This window comes from Emys orbicularis, chromosome 9 (genome assembly GCF_028017835.1).
Source record: "Emys orbicularis isolate rEmyOrb1 chromosome 9, rEmyOrb1.hap1, whole genome shotgun sequence".
Taxonomy (NCBI): Eukaryota; Metazoa; Chordata; order Testudines; family Emydidae; genus Emys; species Emys orbicularis.
The window spans coordinates 103430856-103458061 of record NC_088691.1 but is presented as its reverse complement, the minus strand read 5'-3'; the positions used below and the strand labels follow the sequence as shown (position 1 = coordinate 103458061).

Here is a 27206-nt window from a genome sequence, read left to right as displayed (position 1 = left end):
CCCCCTGCTCTTCCAGAGCGGTGCTGCTCACCTCTTGATTCTTTTTATGCAGCCGGGTTTAGTTCTCAATCCTCTAAAAAAAGATGAAGGGTCACGTCCACCTGACTGCCCGGTTTCCATTCTCCATAGTAGCTGGAGACTGAAACGGGGGCTTTCAAGCTCTGTGGCAGCCAGTGCCTAGCGGAGAATGGTTAACACCACTGAAACAATAAAGATAATGGAATCTATGGATTTAATTATGATGCTAATGCATGGGGGGCGGGGGGGAGCAGGGGGGTAATAGCCTCTTCTCAAAGTGAGTAGAAGACGGGGAGCTATTCAAAATGTAGCACTGTATGCTGTTCCCTGTAGCACCTGTGCGTCTCTTATCTGTGCTGAAGTTGAGGGAGGCCCTGCAAGCCACGCTGTAGAACTTCATTGGCGTTGCACTATACTAACCCACAATATCACACTTTGTTTTCTTATTTTCGAGGCAACAAGTCTGCACCCAAACTAAGCTTTTAGTGCCATTTTTTCTTCTTTTAGCTCGGCAGAGCCAACACAGCTAAGAAAATGAGCTCGTTTCCTTCTTAGGCACCATCAGTGGAAGTGTTTGCTAAATCCCTTAACAGTTACACCTGTGTTAAGGCAACAGGGTTGCAGAGGTGTCAGTGGGGGACAGCTGGAAGGAGATTGGTGCAACAGTGTAACCGAGAGCAGAACGTGGCCTGCAGAACCATCATCACAGGTGACTGTGTGCAAGGAGGAAAGATCTCCACGACCAAGTTAAGTTTTCAAGGCTGCCGGTTAGAAAATCAGAGACATTAGACACGGAGTCACTGAGAGAAAATAACCATTGACCAGCATGATGCCCTATTACAGTCACTTTTTCAGAGCAGAACTGCACTTCAGCGCTGTATATACTCAGCACATTCAGAGAACAACATGACAGGAAGGTACACTTGAGCAACAGCAGCCGAGCCTTTTGAGAAGAGGCTTCATTTTATTGCAGTTTTTAAAACCAATACAGAATTAACCATTTTGCAGAAGTTCTGCATTCCACACATGGTGCCTGCTTGGCAACATTGAGGAAGTGAACGGGGTTTGACTTCCCAAACTGAGTCACCGCTGTAAGCCCCGGGGGCAGTATTTATAGATTTGGGTGAAAATTTCCAGGAAACATCACTTACTGGCACACACAAAAATAGCAAAGAAACTCTTCAATTACTAAACTTTAAGAGGTGTCTTTTTTCTTCTTCTTTGCTACAAGGTGACAGTGAAACAGTGAAAGATGCTTTTGTTGGGAAGGGGTACTGGTTAACACTGTACCTTCAGCCCCTGATAGTAGTAGACACCAGTCCTAAACTATTAATTCTGGACAGCTGCAAGGTGGTATTTTTTCACTGATTATTTCCAGGATAAGAAGTCGAGTCTTAGACAACTTTAGCAGCTCTCTCCTAGTGAGCGCACAGATATTAATAGCTGGCTAGGGCACTTCAGCCGTTTGCTCCATCCACACAGTATGGAATCTCGTTCTAAGTGACTGTTTCCGCGCTTTCCACCAGAGGAATGGACAATCAGATTGACGGCCTCCAAGAGCCACGTTCGGATTTCAGCTACAGCGCTGTAAATCTGGAGTCACCCCATTGACTTCAGGGTGGGGATTTATGTTCTCCCTTATCCAAGCCAAGCAGATTAACTATCCTAAAAATTGCTCCTTCTCTTTACCATCTTGTATTGCAGAGGGGGCCGTATCCCAGTGGCAGGCAAAGAGAGTCACAACGCATCGGTAAAGCATTTCGGGAACCCTCCCTTTAAGCATGCCACACACACACATAAGCTCTTATTATCTTACTGTGAGTGACACAGAAATCCCTCATTTTATTATTATGATCATCATTCCAGGCTCCTGTTGCCTACTCTAGTTACCCACAGATTGAATTAAAAAATATTATATGCACATTGGATCCAGATTCTGATCTCAGTTACAACCAGTATAAAGCCAAAACAGCTCCATTAAAGCCAACTGCATTGGGTGGCTGTGGATAACATGGCTACAACGTGTACTAAAATACTAAATGAGATGGTCACATCATCCTACACACTCACACATATTAATATCTTCATTCTTGTCCACTGACCAGCCATCATATAAGCCAAACTACCCATCCAATAAAACTATCCACTAAAGTTTGTGTTTTCCATGTCTGTGCTAACAACCAAGCCTCATTTCCCCCCCAAAAAGCTTAGATCCCCCATGTCAACCCCAGGAGTCTTAATTTCAGGCTTTATTTTTATCTAGGGTAATTCCAGGCATCCTTAGAAATTTTGTGCCAAATTTTCCAGTCTCTAATCTCCGGTGCCCAGGAACTGGTTTTCACAAGTGCCAAAGTCAATTGGAGAAAGGCTGCGCAGCCCCTCTGGAAATCAGACCCTACGTGTCTAAGGTTGGGCATCGAAAAATGAAGGCATCAAAAATTAGGGCCTATGTTTCAAAAGAGGCTTTTCTTTCTTTTCTTCTGCTTAAATGTATTCAGAGCTGATGTGCCAGATAGACAGCCCAGCGGAATGGTTCATAGAAAGGTACAGTACAAGGCCTTGGCAAGGGGCCTTCACTTCTGACTTGGAAGGGGACGAAGGACGAGAGGGCAGTTTGACCTCCATGACTCAGTCTTTATGCTCTCTGCCAATTTGCGAACAAGAGTGCCAAATTAGTGCTGAATAAGATGGGTGACTTTAACGATGTGAACACCTGTTGTCTGGACTGGAGACCAGCCAAACTGATTTCACACAGGCCACCAAGCAGCATCAGATAGAACAACAACTCTTGGCTTGTACTGGCGTGGGACAGATTCAAACCAGTGGCCTAGAACCAGAAGCCTTTATATATCTCCTTTATATCTATTTATATAGCCTTTACTATTCCCCTGAGCTGTTCAGCTGCCCCCCCACCGGGCACCATTAAACATCATGTAAAACTTTTATTAACTTTTATTTTTCTTTCAAACCTTTTTTTCTGGGTTTTAGAGGGGTTTTTGCCATTTTTCTGACACAAATTAAAAAAAAAAGTTTACCAGGAAGAAGGTAAAAAAGTACCTGATATCACTGGAACTAACAGATAAAGGAATTATGTCCCTGAGCACTTGCCAGCAGACTTTCAGAACATTTCATCTTTCTACTTCCCTGGCTGGAGAGTCGGTTTGAGTAATTTTCTCGTTCTCCTGGGGTTGGTTGCTAAGAGACGCACTATTACTTCTCTTTCTCTTATGACCCGATTACTGTGATCAGCAAAGACGGCGTGCAGACAACAAACTGACACGGCTCATACACGAACGCTGAGCTCCTTACAAAATGATGGACTGCATTAACACACTGCGGCCCCTTCACTCGGATGCGGCCTTTGCAGATTCTTGTGGGACAACTGGGGGCTTTTACTTCTCCGTCTTCTGAAGTGTGTTCTCAAACATTTTAAATCACAGCACTGGGAAGGGGAAAGAAAGGACTTTTACCTCCCATGTTTCATGACTTGTCAACCAGAGCAGTGTTAACGGGTCTTTTTGAGAAACGCTCCTTTTCTTCTCCTCCCAGGCAACTGGCTTAGGAACTATTACTACCCCTTTTCTCTCTCCCCGACACATAAAAAAGTTTGCAAATGCAACTACTTTGGGCCAGCGTATTTCCTTGAGCAGTCAGTGAAGCTTGTCACTGACACCTAGGGGACTGATAATCCTGCAAAGGGCTGAGCACCAAAGCCATAATAAAGAAAAGCCTAAGAACGGCCGTACTGGGTCAGACCAATGGTCCATCTAGCCCAGGATTCTGTCTCCCTACAGTGGCCAATGCCAGGTGCTTCAGAGGGAATGGACAGAACAGGGCAATTATTGAGTGATCCATCCCCTGTATTCCATCCCAGCATCTGGCAGTCAGACATTTAGGGACACCCAGAGCAAGGGGTTGTGTCCCTGACCATTTTATTTATTAATGGAGATATCCTATCTCCTAGAACTGGAAGGGACCTTGAAAGCTCATCGAGTCCAGCCCCCTGCCTTCACTAGCAGGACCAAGTACTGATTTTGCCCCAGATCCCCAAGTGGCCCCCTCAAGGATTGAACTCACAACCCTGGGTTTAGCAGGCTCAAACCACTGAGCTATCCTTCCCTCCTTATATATAACAGCCATTGATGGACCTATCCTCTGTGAACTTATCTAGTTCTTTTTTAAACCCAGTTATACTTTTGGTCTTCACAACATCCCCTGGCAAGGAGTTCCACAGGTTGACTGTGCGTTGTGTGAAGAAATACTTCCTTTTGTTTTACACCTGCTGCCTATTAATTCTATTGGGTGATCCCTGGTTCTTAAGTTATGTGAAGGGGTAAATAACACTTCCTTATTCACTTTCTCCACATCATTCATGATGTTATAGACCTCTATCATATCCCCCTTAGTGGTCTCTTTTTCAAAGTGAACAGTCCCAGTCTTATTAATCTCTCCTCATATGGAAGCTGTTCCACATCCCTAATCATTTTAGTAGCTTTTCTCTGTACTTTTTCCAATTCTAATATATCTTTTTTGAGATGGGGCAGCCAGAACGGCATGCAGTATTCAAAGTGTGGTTATACCATGGATTTATATAGTGGCATTATGATAGTTTCTCTTATTATCTATCCTTTTCCTAATGGTTTCCTAGCATTCTGTTCGCTTTTTTGACTGCCGCCGCACATTGAGCAGATGTTTTCAGAGAACTATCCACAATGACTAAGAGCTCTTTCTTGAGTGATAACAGCTAATTTAGACCCCATCATTTTGTATGTGTAGCTGGGATTATGTTTTCCAATGTGCATTATTTTGCATTTATCAACACTGAATTTCATCTGACATTTTCTTGCCCAGTCACCCAGTTTTGCGAGATCCCTTTAACTCTTCGCAGTCTGCTCCGGACTTAACTATCCTGAGTAATTTTGTATCATCTGCAAACTTTGCTACTTTGCTGTTTACCCCTCTTTCCAGATCATTTATGAATATGTTGAACTGCACTGGTCCCAGTACAGACCCTTGGGAGACCCGGCTACGCACTTCTCTGCACTGTGAAAACTGACCATTTATTGCTGCCCTTTATTTCCTATCTTTTAACAGTTACCAATCCATGAGAGAACCTTCCCTTTTATCCCATGACAGCTTACTTTGCATAAGAGCCTTTGGTGAGGTAAAGAGTCCTGTGGCACCTTATAGACTAACAGACGTATTGGAGCATAAGCTTTCGTGGGTGAATACCCACTTCATCAGATGCACCCACGAAAGCTTATGCTCCAATACGTCTGTTAGTCTATAAGGTGCCACAGGACTCTTTGTCGCTTTTTACAGATCCAGACTAACACGGCTACCCCTCTGATATTTGGTGAGGTACCTTGTCAAAGGCTTTCTGAAAGTCCAAGGACGCTATACCCACTGAATCACTCTGGACCACATCTTTGTTGACCCCTAGTAGATTGGTGAGGCATGATTTCCCTTTATAAAAACTATGTTGACTCTTCCCCAACAAATCATGTACATCCACGTGTCTGATAATTCAGTTCTTTATTATAGTTTCAGCCAATTTGCCTGGCTCTGAAGTTGGGCTTACTGGCCTGTACTTGCCAGGATCACCTCTGGAGCCTTTAAAAAAAAAAAAAAACAGCATCACATTAGCTATCTGCCAGTCATTTGATACAGAAGTTGATTGAAGCAATAGGTTACACACCAATGTTCCCTCTAATTTTTTACATCCATGGGTGGAATGAATTTTGTTATGTGCACCAATATGGAGATGACGTGTGGCAAGGCTGGGGCTGAGGGGTTCGGAGTGTGGGTGAGGGCTCTGGCTGGGGGTGCGGGCTCTGGGGTGGGGAAGGGGATGAGGGGTTTGGGGTGCAGGAAGGGGCTCAGGGCTGGGGCAGAGGGTTGGGGTGTGGGGTGTGTGGGATGCAAGGTTCAGGGTGCAGGAGGGGGATCAGGGCTGGGGCAGAGGGTTGGGGTGCGAGCTCCAGCTGGGGGTGCAAGCTCTGGGATGGGGCTGGCGATGAGGGGCTTGGGATGCAGGAAGGTGCTCAGGGCTGGGGCAGAGGGTTGGGGTGTGGGGTGGGTGAGGGCTCTGGCTGGGGGTGCAGGCTCTGGGGTGGGGAAGGGGATGAGGGGTTTGGGGTGCAGGAAGGGGTTCAGGGCTGGGGCAGAGGGTTGGGGTGTGAGGTCTGGGATGCAAGGTTCAGGGTGCAGGAGGGGGCTCAGTGCTGGGGCAGAGTTTTGGGGTGCGAGCTCTGGGATGGGGCCAGCGATGAGGGGCTTGGGGTGCGGGTGGGGGCTCAGGGCTGGGGCAGAGGGTTGCGGTATGGGGTGGGTGACGGCTCTGGCTGGGGGTGCGGGCTCTGGGGTGGGGAAGGGGATGAGGAGCAGGAAGGGGTTCAGGGCTGGGGTAGAGAGTTGTGGTGTGGGGGGTGAGGGGTATGGGGTGCAAGGTTCAGGGTGCATGAGGGGGCTCAGGGCTGGGGCAGAGGGTTGGGGTGCAAGCTCTGGCTGGGGGTGTGAGCTCTGGGATGGGGCCGAGGATGAGGGGCTTGAGGTACAGGCTGCCCCAGGGCTGCAGCGGGGAGAGAGGACTCCACCCAGCCCTCGGCTACTGCAGCAGCCCAGGGCTGGGGGAGGGGAGCCTCTCCCCGGCCATGGCAGCTCCGTGGCGGTGGAAGAGGTGCCTCTCCAGTCCAGGCCCCTGTGGCTGCACACCTGGGCGGCCCTTGATAGTCTGCTGCGCAGCTTAGAGGGAACTTAGTTACACACCACAGTTAGTAGTTTTGCAATTTCATATTTGAGTTCTTTCAGAACACTTGGGTGAATCCCATCTGCTCCTGGTGACTTATTACTCGATTAATTTATCGATTTGTTCCAAAACCTCCTCTAATGACACCTAAATCTAGGATAGGTTCCTCAGATTTGTCACCTAAAAAGAATGGTTCAGGTGTGGGAATTTCTTTCACATCTTCTGAAGTGTTGATCAATGCAAAGAATTAATGTCGCTTCTCCACAATGGCCTTGTCTTCCTTGCATGCTCCTTTAGCACCTCTGATGGTTTGAAAGATTTCCTGCTTCTAATGTACTTTAAAAAATTGCTGTTAGTTTCTGGGTCTTTTGCTAATTGCTCTTCAAATTCTTTTTTTGGCCTGCCTGATTATACTTTTATACTTGACTTGCTAGAGTTTATGTTCCTTCCTATTTTCGTTGGTAGGATTTGAATTCCAATTTTCAAAAGATATCTTTTTGTCTCTAACCACCTTTCCTACCCTGTGGTCGACCCAGGCTAGCAGTTTTTTGGTCCTCTTACTTTTTTATTATTTTTTATTTGGGGCACACACATAGTTTGAGCCTCTATTTTGGTGTTTTAAAGAAGTTTCCATGCAGCTTGGAGGCATTTCACTCTTACATTCTGTTTAACTATCCTCGTCTTTTTTGTGTAGTTCCCCTTTTTGAAGTTAAATGCTACCGTGGTGGGTTTCTTCGGTATTATCCCCCCTACGAGGATGTTAAAATTAATTACATTATGGTCACTATTTGCAAGCAGTTCACCTATATTCGCTTCCTCAACCAGATCCAGAGCTCCACTTAGGACTAAATCAGGAATGGCTTCTCCCTTTGTGGGTTCCAGGACTAGCTGCTCATATCTCTGCATCCCATCCTGACATGTTCCCAGCAATATGGGGATGGTTGAAATCCCCCATTATTATTGTGTTTTCTGCTTTTGTAGCCTAATTTCTCTGAGCATTCCACAATCACTGTCACCATCCTGAGTAGGTGGTCGGTAGAATAGTCCTACTGCTATACTCTTATTGTTCAAGCATGGAATTTCTGTCCACAGAGATTGTATGGTAGATTGATTTATTTAAGATTTTGACTATATTTGATTCTGTGCTTTCTTTCAATATGGTGCCACTCCCCCACCAGTGCAGCCTGCCCTCATTCCTAATATATTTTGTGCCCTGGTATTACTTTGCCCCATTGATTCTCATCATTCCACCAAGTTTCTGTGATGCCTCTTATATAAATATCCTCATTTAATACCAGGCACACAAGTTCACCCATCTTAGTATTTAGACGTCTTGCCTTTGTATATAAGCATTTATAAAATCTGTCAATATTTAGTTGTCTGCCTTTATGTGATGTAACTGAATGGGACTCTTCCGTTTGACGGTTTCTCTTCAGTTCCTACCTGTACTTTATCAATGTCTAGCCTCTCCTCTTTACTAGGATATAGAGTATCCCCATTAATAAATCCTACTCTGCTATGTAATGGTTCTCACTGCTAGGGAACTCTTCCGGATATTCAGCCTGCTTCTTCCTTTGTTACTCTGACCTTGTTACACTTAGTTACACCCCTTCTAGTCACCTCTCCACTCTTTCCTCCTCTCGAAAAAAAAATTAAACACCCTCCAAATAGTCACAGAGGGCATTGTAATACTCTCCAGTCAGCACTCACCATTTGGATAGATCTGAGAATAGACTTCGGGATTAGCCACTACACCCACGGTGCCAGCAGAGACCAGGAGAAATCAGTGGCAAGACTCCCACTAATTTCAATGTGGGGGGGGGGTGGATTTCACCTCTGGTGCTGAGAAGTTGATCTATACTCATGTGGCTCTCATTTAGGCTTAGACCTACTGCAGTGAACTGAGCAGACCTCTCCCTCTTTACCTCACCCTTTGGCTTTTGGCCCGGTGGCCTCTCCAATGCTCAGCTGTGCAAACCGACACCCCAACTGTATGGGTGAATCTCTATGGCCCACTCAAAGCTTAGCCCCTTGCTAAGCCCTTCCAACACAGATGCCAATTAAAGAAGAGCATGGCAGTGGAGTTTGTGACGGGGACATCTGTTTATTAGGAACTGTCCTGAGCCCAGAGTTCATTCCACACAGGCCACTTAATAGTCATTTCAGGCTAACAACTCAGCCACACTCAATGTGGGCTAGACCCAAACCCTTCTGTATCCCATTAACAGACCACTGAGCTACCTACCCAGTCCCCCTCAATGTACTTCCTTTCAGAGAACACTTCAGGCCTTATCTATTTAGTCCAATTTGTAATGCAAAAAGGCCTTTTCTTGGGCCACAAAGACTGTTTTTGAGGTTTCAAAAGCTGCTCATGCATTCTTCTAACCTTTATTAGACCAACTATAACATAACCCAATAGACTTTTACTGGTTGCCCTGACTTACCGTACTCTTTGGCAATGTAAAAAAGCTTTAGGCAGGGAAAGGAAACTATATATATTATCTTTTATTATAACAGTTCATTTACAGGGCTTACCAAGGTGCATTTAGTGAAGAAGGGAAAAAACAAAGGAAGTTTTACTTGCTTGTTAATTGTCACATAACAATTGCTATTCTTTCACTTACTCGCAATGTATTCAATCTTTTAGATTAAAAACAAAGGGGACAAGTGCTGCCTGCCTGAATTAAAGCTATTTCAGCTTTAATGTTGCTCTTTTGCCTGGATTAGGCACAATAGCCTTTATAAATGTGGAGAGCAAACTTTATCTTTTTAAAAATAGCTTTAATATAATAAACGCCAGATGTTTGCAATTTGAGTTATAAAAAGATGGCTTGTTTCCATTCCAGAGTGTGTCAGATCATCCCATCCCCCCCAAACCAACCTCCTCCTTTCTTTTTTCTACCCAAACTATTGTGGTTCACGGAACAGGCCACTGCATAGATGAATCACTATTCAAAGCCCGAAATAATGATGTGGAAAAATTAAATATAGCATCTTGAAAGAAAACAGAGACAGACAGACATGAGAAAAGAGAAAATGCAGCTTGGAAAAAGTCTACCTGTCAAAGAATATAATGCTGGCTTTATTAAACCAAACAAAGAAAAGTGCAATTCTGTTCACCAAAGTGAAAAACAAGGCTAGATATTAATTCAAGTAGCTCCCAAGTAAGTGGCTATGTATCCCAAAGCCTCGGGAAGTTTCCTATTTGTAATTCTAACAGAACGTAATAAAAATCATTAATAAAATCAGGTTGCTTGACTTGACATTTTGTGAACTAGAGATAAGTATATTGGTTCTGTAGTAGTTTTTATGCACCCGTTTGGTGTCTCATCGTACCCAATACCATTACCCACGGTGATATTTCAAAGAAGAACCTTTCAACCTGAAAGCAAAGCAAATGCATTAGAGCTACCCATTTATCTAGATCTAATGGCCAGATGCTGATCCCATCACTCACACTGAGTAATATCTTACTCTGATATCACCACAAGGAGACCAATGGAACTACTTATGGACTAGGGTTCTTATTTCCAGGAGCCACATTCAAGGACCAGAACCCCACTGTGCTAGGGGCTGTACAAACACAGAATAAAAAGACAGTCCCTCCCCAAAGAGTTGACAATCTAGGTATAGGACAAAAGACAACAGGTGGAGCAATAGAGAACGACGAGACGACGCTGCTCAGCATGAGAGCCAGGGGCCTCAACACATCAGCAGCCTACCTGTTGTCAAGGTTTTTACAGGCCTCATGGCAAAGGTGCCACTCCATATGAGGAAGGGCACCAGAATCTGGCCTCAGGCTTACCCAGTATAGCTCCAGTTACTAAAGACTGAATTAAAACCACTGCTGTGCAAGTGAGAACAACCACTACTCACCAAATGGTTTCATATGGTTCTCAACCGATAGGGAAGAGGATGTTATTAGAGAAAAATCAATGGAGACTTCCGGAGGGGTTGCTGTACTAGCCCCCTGTGAGGAAACCTCCTGCCCCCCCCTTCAATCACCACTTCTTGATGATTACTCCAGCTTTTTAAAAAATTCGAATGCAGATGGTGGCAGAACCGCCGCCGCAAAGGGAACTGGAGGTTTGAATCATTGTTAATTTTGTGGGCTTTATTTTGCAATAGTCCCTGGATGATGCAGCTTTGACAGTGACTAATACATGAAGAGGTTGCATTTGTTCAGTTTGCTTCATTCGTTAGCAGAACTACATGGATAAAGAGTTAATATTTCTTCCATAACACAATTCCTTTTAGAAAGGCTTACACACTTTAAAAGGCAAGAGCTAATTTGGGGGTTTGCTTAAGTGCAGTGAGAATGAAATACGTTAGCAGGGTGTGATTAGCATCAGCAAGAGCAGTAATAATATCTCACATTTCTATTTTTCCATCCATATGAGCCCAAAGTATTTTACAGATCATGGACCCAATCCTGGAAGATGCTGAGAGCATGATGGGAGTGACAAGTGCTCAGCATCTTACAGGCACTGGCCCAAAATAGATTCATCAGTTTCATCACTGAGAGGCTGCCCCCTCTGGGGTGAAACACAGCAGCTGTTTTAACAGCTTATAATACTTCACAACAGTTTGAGGCAGGAAGGAAAGAATACCATACCTGGTTTGAAACTAGGGAATTCTAGGGAGGCAGAATGGACAGGATATGATGGGAACCACTCCTGCTCTTGCAAAGCGATAGCACAGCTGATTAGGAATTCCTATTTATGTCTCATGCAAAAGACAGCACCAGCATCAGCAGAGCTTCCCCTGTCACACGAGATGACGACAGTGGTCCCTTCTGGATTTATAATCTATTACATCTAAAATCTATAACCTGTCCCCATGCTGACGTATGGTTCAAATCAAACACACAGATCTGAGTAGAACCTAGTGAATCACCAATACCACCCTGGATTTTTCCTTTTCAGCGTCCCAGCCAACTATAGAACAGACGCTTGCCCAGTTTAGCTTCTATGAGCTGCCAATATCAGAGGGGTAGGTGGAATCATATACTCCAGTAAACCCATACACGGGCTTTGAAAATTAGACAGAGATGCTGACAGTAGCTCTTGCACACAAGATTCAATACGTTTCTTTGGGTACAAGTAAAAGGGAGCCTGACCGTTCACATTCCTAGTCCCTAGCAGAGACAGAACAAAATTAGCAGTCTCTACTGAAGAGTCTCCATGCACCAGAACACAGGGAGCGTGCTGCAGTCAAAAGCAGGTGGACCAGTGGCAGCAGGGATGAAGCTTTCACAGACACAGCACCCGCTATCTCTGGCTTGAAGCCAGCATGGTATTGAGGTTCTTCTCACAAGTAACAAACGTACCCTCTCCCCTGGGCAAAAAAAAAAAAAAAAAGTTAAATGGAAGGGGATGAGCAAAAAATTGCACATAATCCTCCTGTCAGTACTGACTCCAAAAGTGTCACCCAAAAGAACAGCTAGTGAAAGAAAGAAAGAAAGAAAGAAAGAAAGAAAGAAAGAAAGAAAGAAAGAAAGAAAGAAAGAAAGAAAGAAAGAAAGAAAGAAAGAAAGAAAGAAAGAAAGAAAGAAAGAAAGAAAGAAAGAAAGAAAGAAAGAAAGGTCTTCTTTGGTTCTCGTCCCTTCATTTAGTTTCTATTATTAACTGCTCCCGCTCTTGTCGGTATTATATTCACCCAGGGTGCCAGAATATAAGGAAAAGACATCGACAGCAGTGATTATAACATTTCCAGTGAGGCACTGCCATGAGCAAAGGTAGCAAATGTTGTGAAGCGAGTCCACAGTGCCTCTGACAGAGAAAACATGGCCCTGGATTGTACACTGGGGGAGGGGTACTCATCTCTAATTTGGAGCTCCAGGGAATAAACCCTACATTCTGATGGCACCACAACTGTCTGACCTGTTACGCTTTTGCACACCTGCCATCCGTAACAGAGAGGAGGAAACTGCCACACAGAGGGGCTACATAGGCAAACTGCCAGAACCCCATGAGTTCTGCTAGATTTGCATTTGTAGAGTGTTGCCGAGTATTGGGATTTTATCACGAGTCCTGTGATATTTGGTCTTTTTTCCCAGCCTCTGGAATCATGAGAATTGGAGCTTCCATTTTATTTTGAAATCCAGCTCAGCCATGGATTTCTTGAGGCAAGTCACATAATCTCTCTGTGCCTCAATTCTCTACCTGCAAACCGGCGAGGGAAGGAAAGGGTACAGAGCAGTATTTGTGAGGTAATTTCAAGTCACCCCAAGTCTCTGTTCTGTACTGAAACTGGAGCAGAGACCACAGCGCTGATTACAGAACAGTGAAAGGAATGAGACCATGACTGCGACACAGCAGGAGGAAGATATTCTTTCATAGAATATCAGGGTTGGAAGGGACCTCAGGAGGTCATCTAGTCCAACCCCCTGCTCAAAGCAGGACCAATTCCCAACTAAATCATCCCAGCCAGGGCTTTGTCAAGCCGGGCCTTAAAAACCTCCAAAGAAGGAGACTCCACCACCTCCCTAGGTAACGCATTCCAGTGCTTCACCACCCTCCTAGTTAAAAAGTTTTTCCTAATATCCAACCTAGACCTCCCCCACTGCAACTTGAGACCATTGTTCCTTGTTCTGTCATCTGCCTTTAATCATGTTCTTTAATCATTTCTATCCTTGAGATCTATTGCCAGTGCTCTTCTTTCAACACAAACGCAGTGAGTCCCCTTCCCCTGATCGCTGTTATGTTACACACGTAGTAGTGCACGTATAAATAGGGAGCTTACTGAGTATATTTAGAGAATACAGACCTGTTCCTATTGAAGTCCATGGGGGTTATGCCTCTGACTTCAATGAAAGCAGGATTAAGTCATTTTTCTCCTAAAAGCACATGTTATTCTGGGCAGAATTTTGTCTATAAAGACAGAGAGAAATTTATTATAGATCAGGCCTGATGGAGTCCTCTGTTTCTGAGCAAAAAGCTGGAACCCGAGGAATGTGGTGTGGAACAATTCACAGAATATGAGTGGCACAGGAAAAAGAGCCCACCCACGCAGCTCTCATTGACTTCAATACTCACACCTCTCAGGATCAGGCCCACTTGGAACAAGAATGTTTATGCCCTAGGGCTGAGCTTATTAAAATGCCAGGCACTGCTACAGAATCTTATAAAGTGAAATGAGAACACGGTGTAATAAGGTATCAGGGAAAATGATTTATGGTGTGTTCCTGGATACAGTTAAGAATAAGAAAATTCAACCCACTCCCCCATAGTTTTCATGGAAGAAATTTAGGTAAAGAACCATAATCAGCAGCTATAAGGACACAGGAACATGTGATCTGGACAATACATATGGGCAGACAGCAGGCACTGGTCTAAGCTAGAGAAATTTACGAAAAGAAACAGCCATCAGTTCACCTGACCGGGTGTTAGCCCCGGTTGGGACCACTGCAGCTTTTGGCATGTCTAATGCAGACACTGGGGAAGCAGGTATGATTGCATGAACACTGCCCATGCTATGGCTCCCACTCATGTTAACACCAGTGGGATTTTATTTGCTTGGTAAATGTCCTCAGTTCAGATAATTCTGCTATGTGACCGATCGCTACGATGCAGCAGACTTGAGTCTTGGCTCCTGCCTCCCACACGCTCGCTTCATCTTCTTCCTGCCTTGGGTCAATAAGGCTCCTCTTACACAATGTCCTTGCGTGTAGACTTGTACCTCAGCAACCTCTTGATGATTCGTTAAGTGCCATGTAGCCAGAGCATAAAAACAGGGATAAAAGTAGCAGCAAGACAGCAACAACAATGGCAGCTAGTCGGATCTGCAGACTAACCTGGGCAACAAGGGTGAAGAAAAGCTCAAGTGGTGAAAAGAAAAGGAACAATCAGAAGCTGGTTCCATTAAAGAAAGTCTGACGATCACTGAGCCTTTCTGCTAAGATCCTGCTTTGAATAGTGCACGGATGTGCTGAACAGAACAAAGAAAAAGGCCAGTTGGAGACACTAGTGCATGGGGGAAGCAGTACCAAATAGAACATGCCATGATGCGGTGACTTCTGCTCATGTTTTCCAGACCTTAGAATAGGTAACATCGAAAAAGAAAAGTCCTGACCTACATCTATAACAGCTGCCACTCCTCCTCTGAGAAACTAAACCCAACAGAACAAATACCCAATAGCTACTGAGGGCCAGGTTTTCCAAAGAACTCCGCTCCCAGTTAGGCATCAAAACAAAAGCGCTCAGTACTTCGGCTGTTGGCCCCTTTTGGAAATCAGGCCGTAAGCGTCACAATGGGGAAAGCTGGAGCTGGACACCTTTGAAAATCTGGCCCATATTGTGGCGGTTTAGTACTTGAAAATCTGGCCCGGTGTTTGTAGGCCCTATAGAAACACAACAGCACGCGGCCTCTGCTACGCAGCAGAAACGGAACAAGCCCAGGAATCAGAACTGTGGTCTTGTCTATTCTTCTGTTTCTAATGGTACCCAGAGGCACCAGGTAGGGTCAGTGCCCCCCTGTCTCTGTCCCAATGAGCTAACAAATCTAGCTTAAAACAAGTCACAACGAGGCAGTATCATAACCTGCCCCAGGGAAGGCAGAGTGTTACAGCGACCCCCTTACATAGTCTAAAACATTACAATGGTATTTTTAAAACAGGCTCATTCTACTTTTTTCGTTTAGTCTTTGTTTCCCTTTTTAATCATTTTTTATAGATAATTTTAAAATTCTATATATTTCTGCCTAATATATTTTAATAGCTTCCCCTGACACCCCCACTTTTTGTAACTGGGGGCAGGAGAGTTGGGTGTGAGGGAAAGGCAGAGCTCAGGTCAGGAAGCACAGTGTAATCGAAAGAGGATAGAACACTAAATGTCAACAAAAAGTATCCAAGTGCAAGTGGAGGGGCCAAAGGTTTGATTGGAAGGCAACATGGCGTCATGTCACGGCCACTTTCCATGTCATGCAGAGAGGCCTTTGGGCCCCAGGGCTTTACTCCGGCAACTTTCATCAGCACGTTCAATTCACTCAAGAAAAACACAGGCCGATCAGCGGAAAAAGGTACAGGCTGTACAAGTGACACATCTTAAAAGAGATGTTAGCCCCGAGGACGTGGCTTCCCCAGTGCTACAAGCGACAATCTGGAGAAACTAGTCAAGAGCATGTGCTGATAATGCCCCTGCAGCCGCTTTTAAATGGGCAATTGATTTTAATGATACTGATCTGGCAGCAGCTGCTGTGCCAAGACATGATTTGTGCAGCTACTTCTGTACCACTACAGCCTTAGGACACTGCTCTGCAATCTTCCACTTGCGCTATATCCCTTTGCTTCCAGTCCCCTGTAGCAGAATGACTTTGTAAACTGCACCTCTTCTCAAGCCTTAAGAAAATTAAACACCCCTGTGAAGTTATTTGGGGGCAGGGAGCGAGAGACTTAATATACCAGAGTCCAAACGGGAACTGCAGCTCTCGAGTTTCCAGTTTCACAGCTAAGTAGAAAGAGGCGTATATGAGAATGGAAGAACAAATTCAGACAAGATAACTGGGCGGGCTTCTTTGCACAGGCAGCCATCAGCCGTCCCCAGTGCCTCCCAGGCCAGAGTGTTGGAACAAAAACAAATCAAGGTCATTGAGGAAACAGTTAGGGAGCATTGCTGAGACAATGGAGCAATAAAAAGGGAATGAAGCATTATGGGCTAAATATTCTGTAATGGCCCTGCCTTCTCTCCTGGATCCCAGAAGTCTAGTATTCTTAAATTCATATACAGTTGAGCTGAGTGTCTCCTACAAGGTGCTGTGTACACTCATCTCAGTGGCTTCAATGGGACTGCCTTGCGAGTTTCACCCTGGGCAGGACCGGGTCCAATGAGAAGTGGTATTCCAAAGGGAAAGAGTCATGCCACATGTCTCAGATCTGAGCGTTAATCACAGGAAGCTTCCCTCCCCTGTGCTTTTCGATTCTTATCAGTTCCTCCCTCCCCAAAACCCAAGAGCCGCATGGTACAAAAGACACGAGAGAAGAAGATAATATCTCTCTCCCATCCAATCACCCACCTCCCCAGCAACTCCAGTGGAAAACTTCTTCTCACTTGATGTTTTTCCTTCTCTCTCTCACCCATGTCTTGTCAATGAATGCAACAGAATGAGTGAAGTCTACCGTTTGAGGGATCCTTTTTCACTTTTTACACTCCCTTTTTTAGTCTTCCTTTTCTACTTTGCAACTTTTAAAAACTTCTCCAACTTTTGAAAAGCTAGAGTGTCAAAACTCTGCTGTTCCAACTTTTCAAAAGTTAGGGATGTTTTTGAAAAGTCCCAGAGCGGCAGAGCTTCCGAGCTTCATTTTTTATTTGTTTGTTTGGGTTTTTTTGTTTTTTGTTTTTCTTTAGCTGCTCCATAACTTTTCCAAAACTGGAGAAATTTTGAAAACTTACGGGGGGGGGGGAGGGAAAAACTGACTCATGAACCATCCCCCTTTCCCTCCAAGACATGATTCATTTGATTGCACTCTGAGGAAGACAGAAAGGAAAGGGGATCCAGAAAATGCAAAACCCGGAAATTAAAAACTGAATTTTTCCAGTTTTCAAAAACCAAATCAAAATGAAATTTTTGTTTTATTTTGTGGTTTTCCCACATAGAATTGAAAAAATTCACAGGAAAAACCCCTTGCATTTTTCAACTCACTGTAATCATAATCTATTATGGCTATTCTTGTGCAAACAGAACTCCCATCATATGCCAACAAGTCAGGAGTCCCATCTCTCACAAATTACAACCAAGACGACCTGAAGAAGAGCTTTGTGCATCTCAGAAGCCTGACTCTTTCAGCAACAGAAGTTGGTCCAATAAAAGATATCACCTCCCCCACCTTGTCTCTCTATTACGATCAATGGAAGTCTTGCCATTGACCCTTCTTGACCAATTCAGAACTTTGGAGGAGCTTCTCCTGACAAGTGACAGGGGCTGAGCCCCGGAGGATCTCTCAGTTGAGTGTCCCTCACTTTGGAACTTCCGCGTTCTGCTGGTTGGGTCTACAAGACACCAAGCTTCACAGCATCATGATTCAGCATGTGGGCCAAGAGTGTGTTAAACGTAGGGTGTTTATAAAGTGGTAGATGGAGGAGTGCCAAAGTATCTGTGGTTGTTATGTCATGTCCTGTTAGGCCATGTGAGTTCAGGTTTTGTTTTAATTATATAATTAAGGGAGGGATAGCTCAGTGGTTTGAGCATTGGCCTGCTAAACCCAGAGTTGTAAGTTCAATCCTTGAGGGGGCCATTTACGGATCTGGGGCAAAAATCTGTCTGGGGATCGCTCCTGCTTTGAGTAGGGGGTTGGACTAGATGACCTCCTGAGGTCCCTTCCAACCCTGATATTCTATGACGTGTCCAGATGCTGTTGCAACGGTCATATGAATATCCATATAAATAATTATTCATTTAAAATATTAATTCTTACGAATTTCGGGTACTGGAGGAGCCGTAATCCTGAATTCATCCAATTGGTTGGACAGCAGTTCTGCCAACAACTTGCCCTATCATCCTGCCACATCCCCAGACTTAGTACTTTGCCTGGTACTTCCCACTGAGCCAACGCACAAGCCCTAATCCTCCCCCAGACACTGCAATTTCTTCTGGAGCACGACGTCTTTGGATCACCCAAGTGGTTACACACCAAATGCATGAACACCTTGAAAGGAATGGCCTTAGAAAGTGAATCTCGGCATCAACTGTTAAGAAAATAAGATGGGGCCCAAAATGATTTTTTTTTTTTTAAATAATGTGAGGATAGCTGGAAGGCACACGCTCCAAAGCTACCCCAAGATTTTCATTTGAACTGCTCTGTAACCAGGTAACCTCAAAGAAGGTATCGGTAATCTAGAGTAACTCATGAGCATATAGCATAAGGGGGTTAATTCCCCTAAATCAGATCTATAGAATGGGTGAAATTCACTCCTGGGCAGACACACACATAACACGTGCAGGACTTGGCGGTGAAAACACGGCGTGCTGGCCCACAGCCCAGGGGTCAGTTTCACCAGGGAAACGCCCTTGTATTTCGCAGAGATCGCATGGAGAACTCCCCATGCCATCAAGCTCCTTTTCACAGGTTTCTTACCATCACTCCCCGGCTGTTTGTATGGATTGTACTTTGGCTTTGGAGCAACAACTGGTGCAAATTTCTTTGGCGACTGCTGCGTGGACACAGAGATGCTGGGGGTCCCAAAAGCGTGCGTGGTCTCCATTCTCGCAGTGACGTGTCCGACGGGTTCGTTGGTGTTCTTTGGTGGCAGCCATGATGGGTGGGACATGGTTCAGATCTGGGGAAGGATGAGAAGAAAAAAAAGAAAAAAAAAACACCATGCACATTAGGTTTTTTAATTGGGGGGGGGGGGAAAACCCTAGGAACTTCTTTTTATTTACTTGTAAAATACAAATACACAAAAACCTTTGTGTGTGTGAAGGTTTCTCTTTATGGCTTGGCATATGAATTTGCCTATTTATCCCTACAACAGTATGTCAGAGGCAGCAGCTTTGCCCTCTCAGCAAAGAGAGCTAGAATGGAGCTGAATCCCACCCACCCCCCTTACTCTGAGAGGTAGGCCCCCTCCCCAGATCAAAGCTGAGGCATGCTGGCAGGACAGTGGGGGAGGAATCGGCTCCACTTCCCTTTTGAGTTTCAAACAGGGGTTCTCAGCATGATGGTTGCTTCCAATTCCACAACCCGTTCAAATCTTAGCCTCCAGAGCAAGGCTGCCACAAAGAGGGACCACTAATGAAACTGTACTGATGATTTCCCTGCTGTGAAGGAGGGCTTGGAAAATCTCTGCGTGCCTCAGTAAAATGGGGATAAAACTGCCCTAAATTTGCAAGGATGCTGTGAGGATACATTCCGCAGTGTCAGTGAGGTGCTCAGATACCATGGTGAAGAGTGCCCATACAGCCTGATGGGGGCTTTTGAAAATTTCACCTTAAGTCACCTAAAGAGCCTTACTCCCATATTCAAAGCTCATTCAGGCCCTAAGCAGCCACAATCCCATTGACTTTCAAGGAAACTTCTCAGGCCGACATTTTCAAAAGCAACTGATTTTGGATGCCTCTGTTTTTGGACATCCAACTCAAGACACTGTCAAGCATGCTGATTTTCAGAAAGCGCTGGACACCCACCCTCTGAAAATCAGGCCCCTTCCAGGGGCCTCGACTTGGACACATGAAAACTGAGGCAAACAAAATCACTAGTTATTTATGTAATTCTTGGCTTTAGGCTCCTAAGCATCTAAATCACTTCTGAAAACCAGATTTAGATGCTTTGAAAAATTTGACTCAGAAACATCCGTCCACTAGGGACTGCACTGAAACCAACCAATGCATTTCCACACAGGCCATCAAACAGCCATCCGATAGATAATGACTTTTAGTCATTATCTATCTAAGATGAATGTGAACAATGGCAAGGCGGTAAAGGCCACATATTCCTTTACTAGTCCCCTGTGACATCCACTCTCTCAGTACTGAAGGGGTTAATTAATTTTGCATCCACTGCCTGCCTTCACTTCAGCCCCACATACTCTTGTTTAGGTTAGGAGAATTCCACCAGGCAACAAAACCCCAGCAGGCTCTGGAGACTGGATGTGAAGAGGTTTCCTTTGATCAACTAAAGCAGAAAGCATGGGAAGAATCAGCGCAGGAAGAAGACGGAGCCAGGGACAACATTATCTGATCACTGTTGTGAAAAAACACCTCCAGCTGTGAACGGTGAGACAACCGAGTCTCTGGCAGGATTTGCAGAGAGAGCTGCTCTCCAATCGCATTCCGACGGGGCTGGTGCATGAGGGCAGTTCTAGCTCCCGCAAATGAATGTATTAATTGGTGAGAACTGTCCACTGAGCGAGGGGGAGTGAATGCTGCCAGTTGTGCCAGCCCGTAGAGAGAAATTATTACTGAACTCTGCAGGGCTGCAGCGCTCTCACCACTCTGACACAGCTCTGCGGTCGCACGCACAGAAATCCATGAGAATGTCTCTCACGGAGAGGTTTTCCTAAGCCAGGAGTGGCAGTCACAAATCACCTGTTGAAGGTCAGCAGCTGGAATCTGAAGGAAAATGGGCAGCTGCTTCTGCCATCTACCACCTCCGCTGGAGACCAAACATCTCCTCACGGACTCCGCTGTAGAGCCCAGCTGCCGTACCCCACGCCCTGCCGACGCAGGCACATTCTTGGCACTGCAAAGTAAAAGCTTCCGTCACATGCCCCTCACATTCCGCACATGGATGCCCATGGCTCTAAGGAAGTGTTTCAGCAGCATGGTGATACACCTGGATACACATTGAAGCCTGTCCTAACTTGATCATCTAGACTTCACTCTTCAGAATATACTTCTAAAGATTAGTATAATGAGGACCAGGTGTGCCAAGCTTTAGGACCCTGGGTGGGGGGGATGCAGAGTTACTCTGCTGACTCACCATGGCAGGCAGAACAGCTGCATCTCACTATTTCCCCCGAGAAGCATAAAAAGCAGAGTCCACCTAAGAGGCAATAGGTGATAGAGGGGGGAGTCCTAAAAATACAGCACAGGAAGAAGCCCAGGCTTGTCCTGTGTTTGTAAGCACAGTCCAGCCTCAGGGATTTGCTATTTGAGAATACATGTGTCTTTGCAGTGGTGGGAAATAGAAGGGGGACCGGCCTATTCACACCAGTGCCTTTCTAAAATTAACTTAGCAATCAGAATTGTATTTATTACGGTCATGGATTATTTATTCCAGACAGCAACAACTCCCTATGTGAGGAGTTAATTCCACTGAGAGACTGGTTGGTAAGGATAATCTTGTGGTCAAAGCACAGGGTGGAGTTGGGGATCAGGGTTCTACCCCTGCCTCTACCATAAACCCCCGTGGGACCTGCACCAATCCATTTCACTGCTGTGCGCCTCATTTTCCACATCCTGGATCTAAATGTTCAGTCCATAGTTTCCCTCCCAGCCAAGGGCTCGCACCCAACTTAATCCAGCCAACACAGAAATCGCCCCCAATCAAAGGAGACCCACCACTGATGGAGAAATAAAACATCACAGGCCGGCTGGTTCAATGGGTGCTGCGGACCTGGCAGGAACGACGCAGTTCTAAAAGACGATAGCAGTAGCACCGAAGGTGCCTCTGAACTGGACTCTGAATGTTATGCTCCCTAGTGGAGCTGCTGAGATGCAGCACGCAACACAATTCACACCAGCAACAACTCTCCGGGGCAGAGCCCCAGCAAACCAGGTGACCACCCTCCACCCCCTGCTTCTTGGTCTCATATTACCAGATGACAGCATCATTCTGAAAGCAAGAAATGGAAGGCAGGTCCACCCGCGAGGCCAGAGAGGAAATCCCACTAACCGCTCCGCGCTGTCCTGCTACCTGCTGTTCCCAGCGCCAGGGTTTACGGAACCAGAAACAAGTTCTCACCAAAACAAAGATGATCCCCCTCTTCTTCCCACATCCCCCCAAGCTCCAGATCAAAGCGCGCTAACAGCCTGGGTGCAAAGGAGGGACAGCAGTGCAGCCCCTCAACCCGGAGGGCCAGGAGGGCTAATCATGCCGCACTGCGCCCAGCAAGCACTGTTGAAGGTGCCCTGGAGTTTAATTCCAACTGGGCTGGGCGGGGAATGCCCAGCATTTACATGCCATCTGGAAGATGGCACATCCCACAGCACAGCGCCCCCTAGCACCACACCGGGGCATTATCTCACTACAGACTCCGCAACAAGTGTACCCACAAAGCTGTTCAAGCTACTTCCTACAACGCCTGATTCGTCTCCCACCCACATAGTGACATGACCCAAGGAGCCTATGCCATCTGAGAGATTCACAACACGACGTAGCATGGGCTGAAGGGCCAAATTAGTAATGCCAATCTCAGCAGCAAGGAGTGCAGTGGGCTGAGCAAAACAGCGACGGAACCTTGCAATTAATAAGCCTAAAGACTAGAACATATTAATGGCCAATTTGGGAACATAGCAACCGCACTGCTGTATCTCAGCCACTCATTCTGAGCTTGTGCGCGACCCTGGCTCTCCTATTCTTGAAAGTATTTTTCTGATATTTTTATTATTTCCCTTTTAGTCTTTTCTGTTCCTCCTTTGTCCTCGCTCATCTTCTCCTGTGTATTTTTTTTCTCTCTTCTCTCTATCTGTGCCAGTTAAGATGTCCCAAACAAGTTCCCTTTTCCCAGCTCCAGTACTTAGATCGACTTACCGTGGTGTCTTCACCGCAGTGAGTCGACTGCTGCCGCTCCCCCGTCGACTCTGCTTGCGCCTCTCGCGGCGCTGGAGTACAGGAGTCAACGGGAGAGGGCTCGGGGGTCGATTTATCACGTCTAGACTAGACGCGATAAATCAATACCTGCTGGATCGATCACTGCCCGCCGATCCGGCGGGTAGTGTAGACATACCCTAAGACAAGCAAAATTCATCCACTCACGTTGCAAGTCTCACAAAATACAAAAAGGAAAATGATTGACTCGGCAGCTAAAACCAAACTTTGCTTTTTTTAAATGCACATGTTAGTGTGACTGGTTAAATGGGCAACAAGAGGACAGGGGCAGTGCAGGATAAGCGGACAGCCCCACCTCTCCCTCAGTGCTTCTCAATCTTGACCTATAAAACTTCTACTAGTCCAGGTACAGCCCCTACGTGAACACTGTAGATGCACCGCAATCCTACTCTGCCACACCCTGCCAATGGTGTCAACCACGCAGTCATTTCACAATGGAGACCAAAAACCAAAAAGGCAGAACTTGGGTTTATAACTTAATGCTGATAATGTAAACCCCACCAAATCCATAACCCTATCCAAATGTGAGTTGGATCAGCCCATTAAGCCCACCAACGCATCTCGTGAACATGAAACTAAGTCCTACATTCAGCTCAGACCTTCTCACACCTTCCCACCAGATCTGATTTTTTTCCCAGCAAGTGATAATATACACCCTGGAAAATCCGAGATTAGCATCAATGCCTAACTATGAGGTTAGCAATTCATGCTTCCTACAGATGCATCTCCAAACACTTCACTGAATTAATAATAGTTACAGAAGTGATTTTTTGCCTGCTGTAGTTTTATGCAAACTGCACATTTTTTAATAGCTCAATAATAGGTAGGTGCAGGACTTCACAAGGGGATGGAGAAATCAGTGGTGAAAGAAGTGAGACACTAAGAGGTGGAGAGAGAGGGGGCCCGGTTACGACAGGAGGGAGGAGGTTACAGGGGCAGGGGCAGAGGGAGACAAGGCACCAGAACGGGGGAAGCAGCAAAAGGAGCATGAAGATGGATGGCATGGCAGAACATGAGCAGTGGCATGAGAGCAGACATGCAGGCAGACGGACAGCGGTGGAGAGCCAAGGCAGCGAGGGCAGGGAGCGCGGCTCTGACATTGGAGACAGGAAATCAGTGAAGGGACTCAAAGAGGGGGTGACAGGGTAGAAATGGAAAGGAAGGATGCTGACAATCGTTATTGTCCGTGCCACGCCCCAGGCCGCTTTACACACTCCTAAAGTGAAACACGTCGTGTTCCTCCTTCCAGGCTACCGTCATTTTCAGTGAACCACCATCAGACTCGCTATGAATCCCTGTGGCTCTCCACTACACATCTGCCACCCTGGGGAAACTAACCGCTCTCAAGCACCCTCGGCCTCTCGCTGTCTGAGACAATTATTGCTCACCCACACGGGATGACTTCATGGATTGAGGGCCTGCTTCTGCTGCCACTGAAGTCAACGTCTGGGTCGAAAGCGCAGACTGAAAAGCGAAGCTGCAGATTACATCTGCTGCGTCCCTGTCAATTCTTCATCAAGAAAATCATTCCGGATTTGTCAGCCAGTTTCCCTTCAGTGAGTCCCTCCTGACAAACTTGAACAAACCAAACCATCCCAAACTTGCCATGTTCTGTCTCCAATTACCCCCCCAACAGCGAGACCCTATCCCCTCCGACTCCTTCCACAGGCTCCCCCTTGGCCAGCATATCAAGTGCAAACTCCTTGCTCTCACATTCAGTGCACTACAAAATACTGCCTTGGCCTCCTATCTTGGTTCCCTCTCTCACACATGCACAGGCCCTCCATTCTAACAGCAATGCTCCTCCAATTATTTCCTTCTAGGCTCCTAACTCTGTGCCTTCTCCCATGGCGTTCTCCATCCATGGAACCCCCCTCGGCAATGCCGGTTTCCCAAACCGCTACCTTCTCCTCAGTCAATTCCCGCCTAAAGCCCTGCTTCTTCCATCGATTCTAAGGCCAGATGAGGCCATTATAATCATCTACACTTTGGGTAAAGCAGGCCGTCAAATCTCACCCAGTAATTTCTGCATCAAGCCCATAACTTGTGTTTAACTTCAGATAGAGACTTGACTTCTTATAATGGAGAATCCACCACACCTCTAGGTAAGTTCATCCAATAGTTAATTATCCTCACTGACAAAAGTACACCTTGTTTCTAGTCTGAATTTGTCTAGCTTCACCTTCCAACCACTGGATCTCGTTATGCCTTTTTCAGCTGAATTAAAGCATTGTCTATGATCAGAAATCTCTTCTCTGTGTAGGTACTTGTAGACTATGATCAAAGCACCTCAAACTTCCCTTGGATAAACGAAACAGAGAGCGCTTCCTTAGTCTCTCACTCTACGGCAGGCTTTCCAGACCTTCAATTATTCTTGTAACTCTCTGCTGAAACCTTTTCTGAAGTGTGGACACCGGAACCCAACACAGTATTCCAGGACTGGTCACTTAAAATTAAACGGGGGGAAATGATCAAGTACACTGCAAGTGAAAACTTACAACCAGTCAGCTGGTGCTTTGTTACAGGGCCAGCTGCCTCTTGAGTGCCCCCTCAGAAGTCTGTCTGTCACTCTGAGACACCCTGCCTCTGTCTGTTCCTCCTCCCGCCTTAGCAGGTGACTACTCCCAATCCTCCTAGCTAGGACAAGTTCCCCTGGTCTCAGGGTCTTCCTTACAGGAGTCATTAGAGCTTCCCCCTTCTCCCCGCAGGTTCCCGCTGCTCCTTCTAGAGGAATACGTTCTCTGCAGCCTCTGCGGCCATCAGGGCTGGCTAGCTCCAGGCCCCTCAGCCCTTAAGGGGCAAAGCCACCTGTAACAGCCCTCTGTGAAGCTTGAGGCATTAGGGATCAGACCACTGCTGGAGGTGGGGAAAGTCAGACTGGATGGGCCAATGGTCTGATCGAATATGGCACTAACCTTAAGTACCAACGATAAGTAACATTAAGAGGAACGTTAAGCAGGATCAAGCTGTATAGATAAGGAAACTAATTGGCTCCTGTCCTGTCATTCAGACAATCTTAAAGCCATAATTCAGAGAATACTCGCTATAAAAGAATGTAGCGCAACAGGGAACTGGAATTCATCAATCCCAAGACGAGACCACATTATCTCAAAATGTCAGCCCAGGTATATCAAAGAGCAGAACACTAAACCACAACAAAAGCCTGACAAGGTCTGTTTTGCTTTTAATTACTGGATGCCATTCACCGCTGAAAGAAAGCAAATGGCTAACGTGAAGAGGATCCAAACTCAATTTGCCCTCCGATCAGATAAGCAATGAAAGGCTAGAGTACCAATTTGCCTCCACTCGAAAGCGTCAGCACGTTCGTCTCCGACGGAATTGAGACAGGCTGACTCTTCCGTAATGAGACTCTACCCAAATAAATCTTAATTTCACCTTTCCTTTTGCAACGCAGACCAAATGCTCCTCGGGAGTTGCTGGAGCTGTGGGGGTGTAACAGAACGAAGGATTTGTCCCCATAGCAAGTAAACTCTTTATGGAAGTCATGGGTGGCATCTCATGGATAGAAATGTTTTGTTAAAACCAATATGTATTTCTACACCGCCAGCACCATCCTTAATCTAGGCTCTCATTTCCTTCTATGCCTACGCCTCTAATTACCACTCCGTCCTTAAAATCCACCAACACCAGGGAAGCGGAACCTCCCGTCAGCTCACTTATCATGTGGCTTGATACCGAGCTGTAATTTCCCATACACGTACAATGCTTTCTTTGGACTATCTGTGTGTAACTTACATTGTAAGCTCCTGCAGGCAGGGACTGCCTTATTGGCAGACTCCAGGTGCAGCCGGAAAACCCCACTGTGGCTCTGCTCTGCTAGCATCCAGGGATGGCGTCCTGCCAAGACATGGCCCTTCTGGGTCAACTAACACTCCAAGCAGTGCAAGTGTCCCCCCTCCCCTGTTCTCCTAAGTGCCCACAGCCACATTGCAGGTGCACCAGGGGTCACCCACGTACCCTTCCCAACCCTCGTGCAACACACCTACACAGGAAGAGGCATATTCTGCCCTTACTCCCTCTTCCAAATCATTCATGAAAACAAGTCCTAGCGTCAAGTCACATGGACGCCTCTCCCAACTCAATGCAGTGCCATGTATGGTTACCCTTTATGTACAGGCTTGTGCTCTGTTAATCCATAGGACGCGGTGCCTGTTG

The 27206-nt window shown here is 46.0% G+C and overlaps 1 protein-coding gene across 1 annotated transcript in view; it reads right to left on the bottom strand.

Moving 5' to 3' along the window:
• Positions 1 to 27206, bottom strand: part of LPP (LIM domain containing preferred translocation partner in lipoma) — a 437929-nt gene that overhangs the window by 240620 nt on the left and 170103 nt on the right. Inside the window, exon 6 of the mRNA XM_065410339.1 lies at positions 18837 to 19038. Coding sequence (XP_065266411.1) covers positions 18837 to 19029 — 193 coding nt within the window. The 5' untranslated portion in view covers positions 19030 to 19038. The remainder of the gene's footprint in view (positions 1 to 18836; positions 19039 to 27206) is intronic.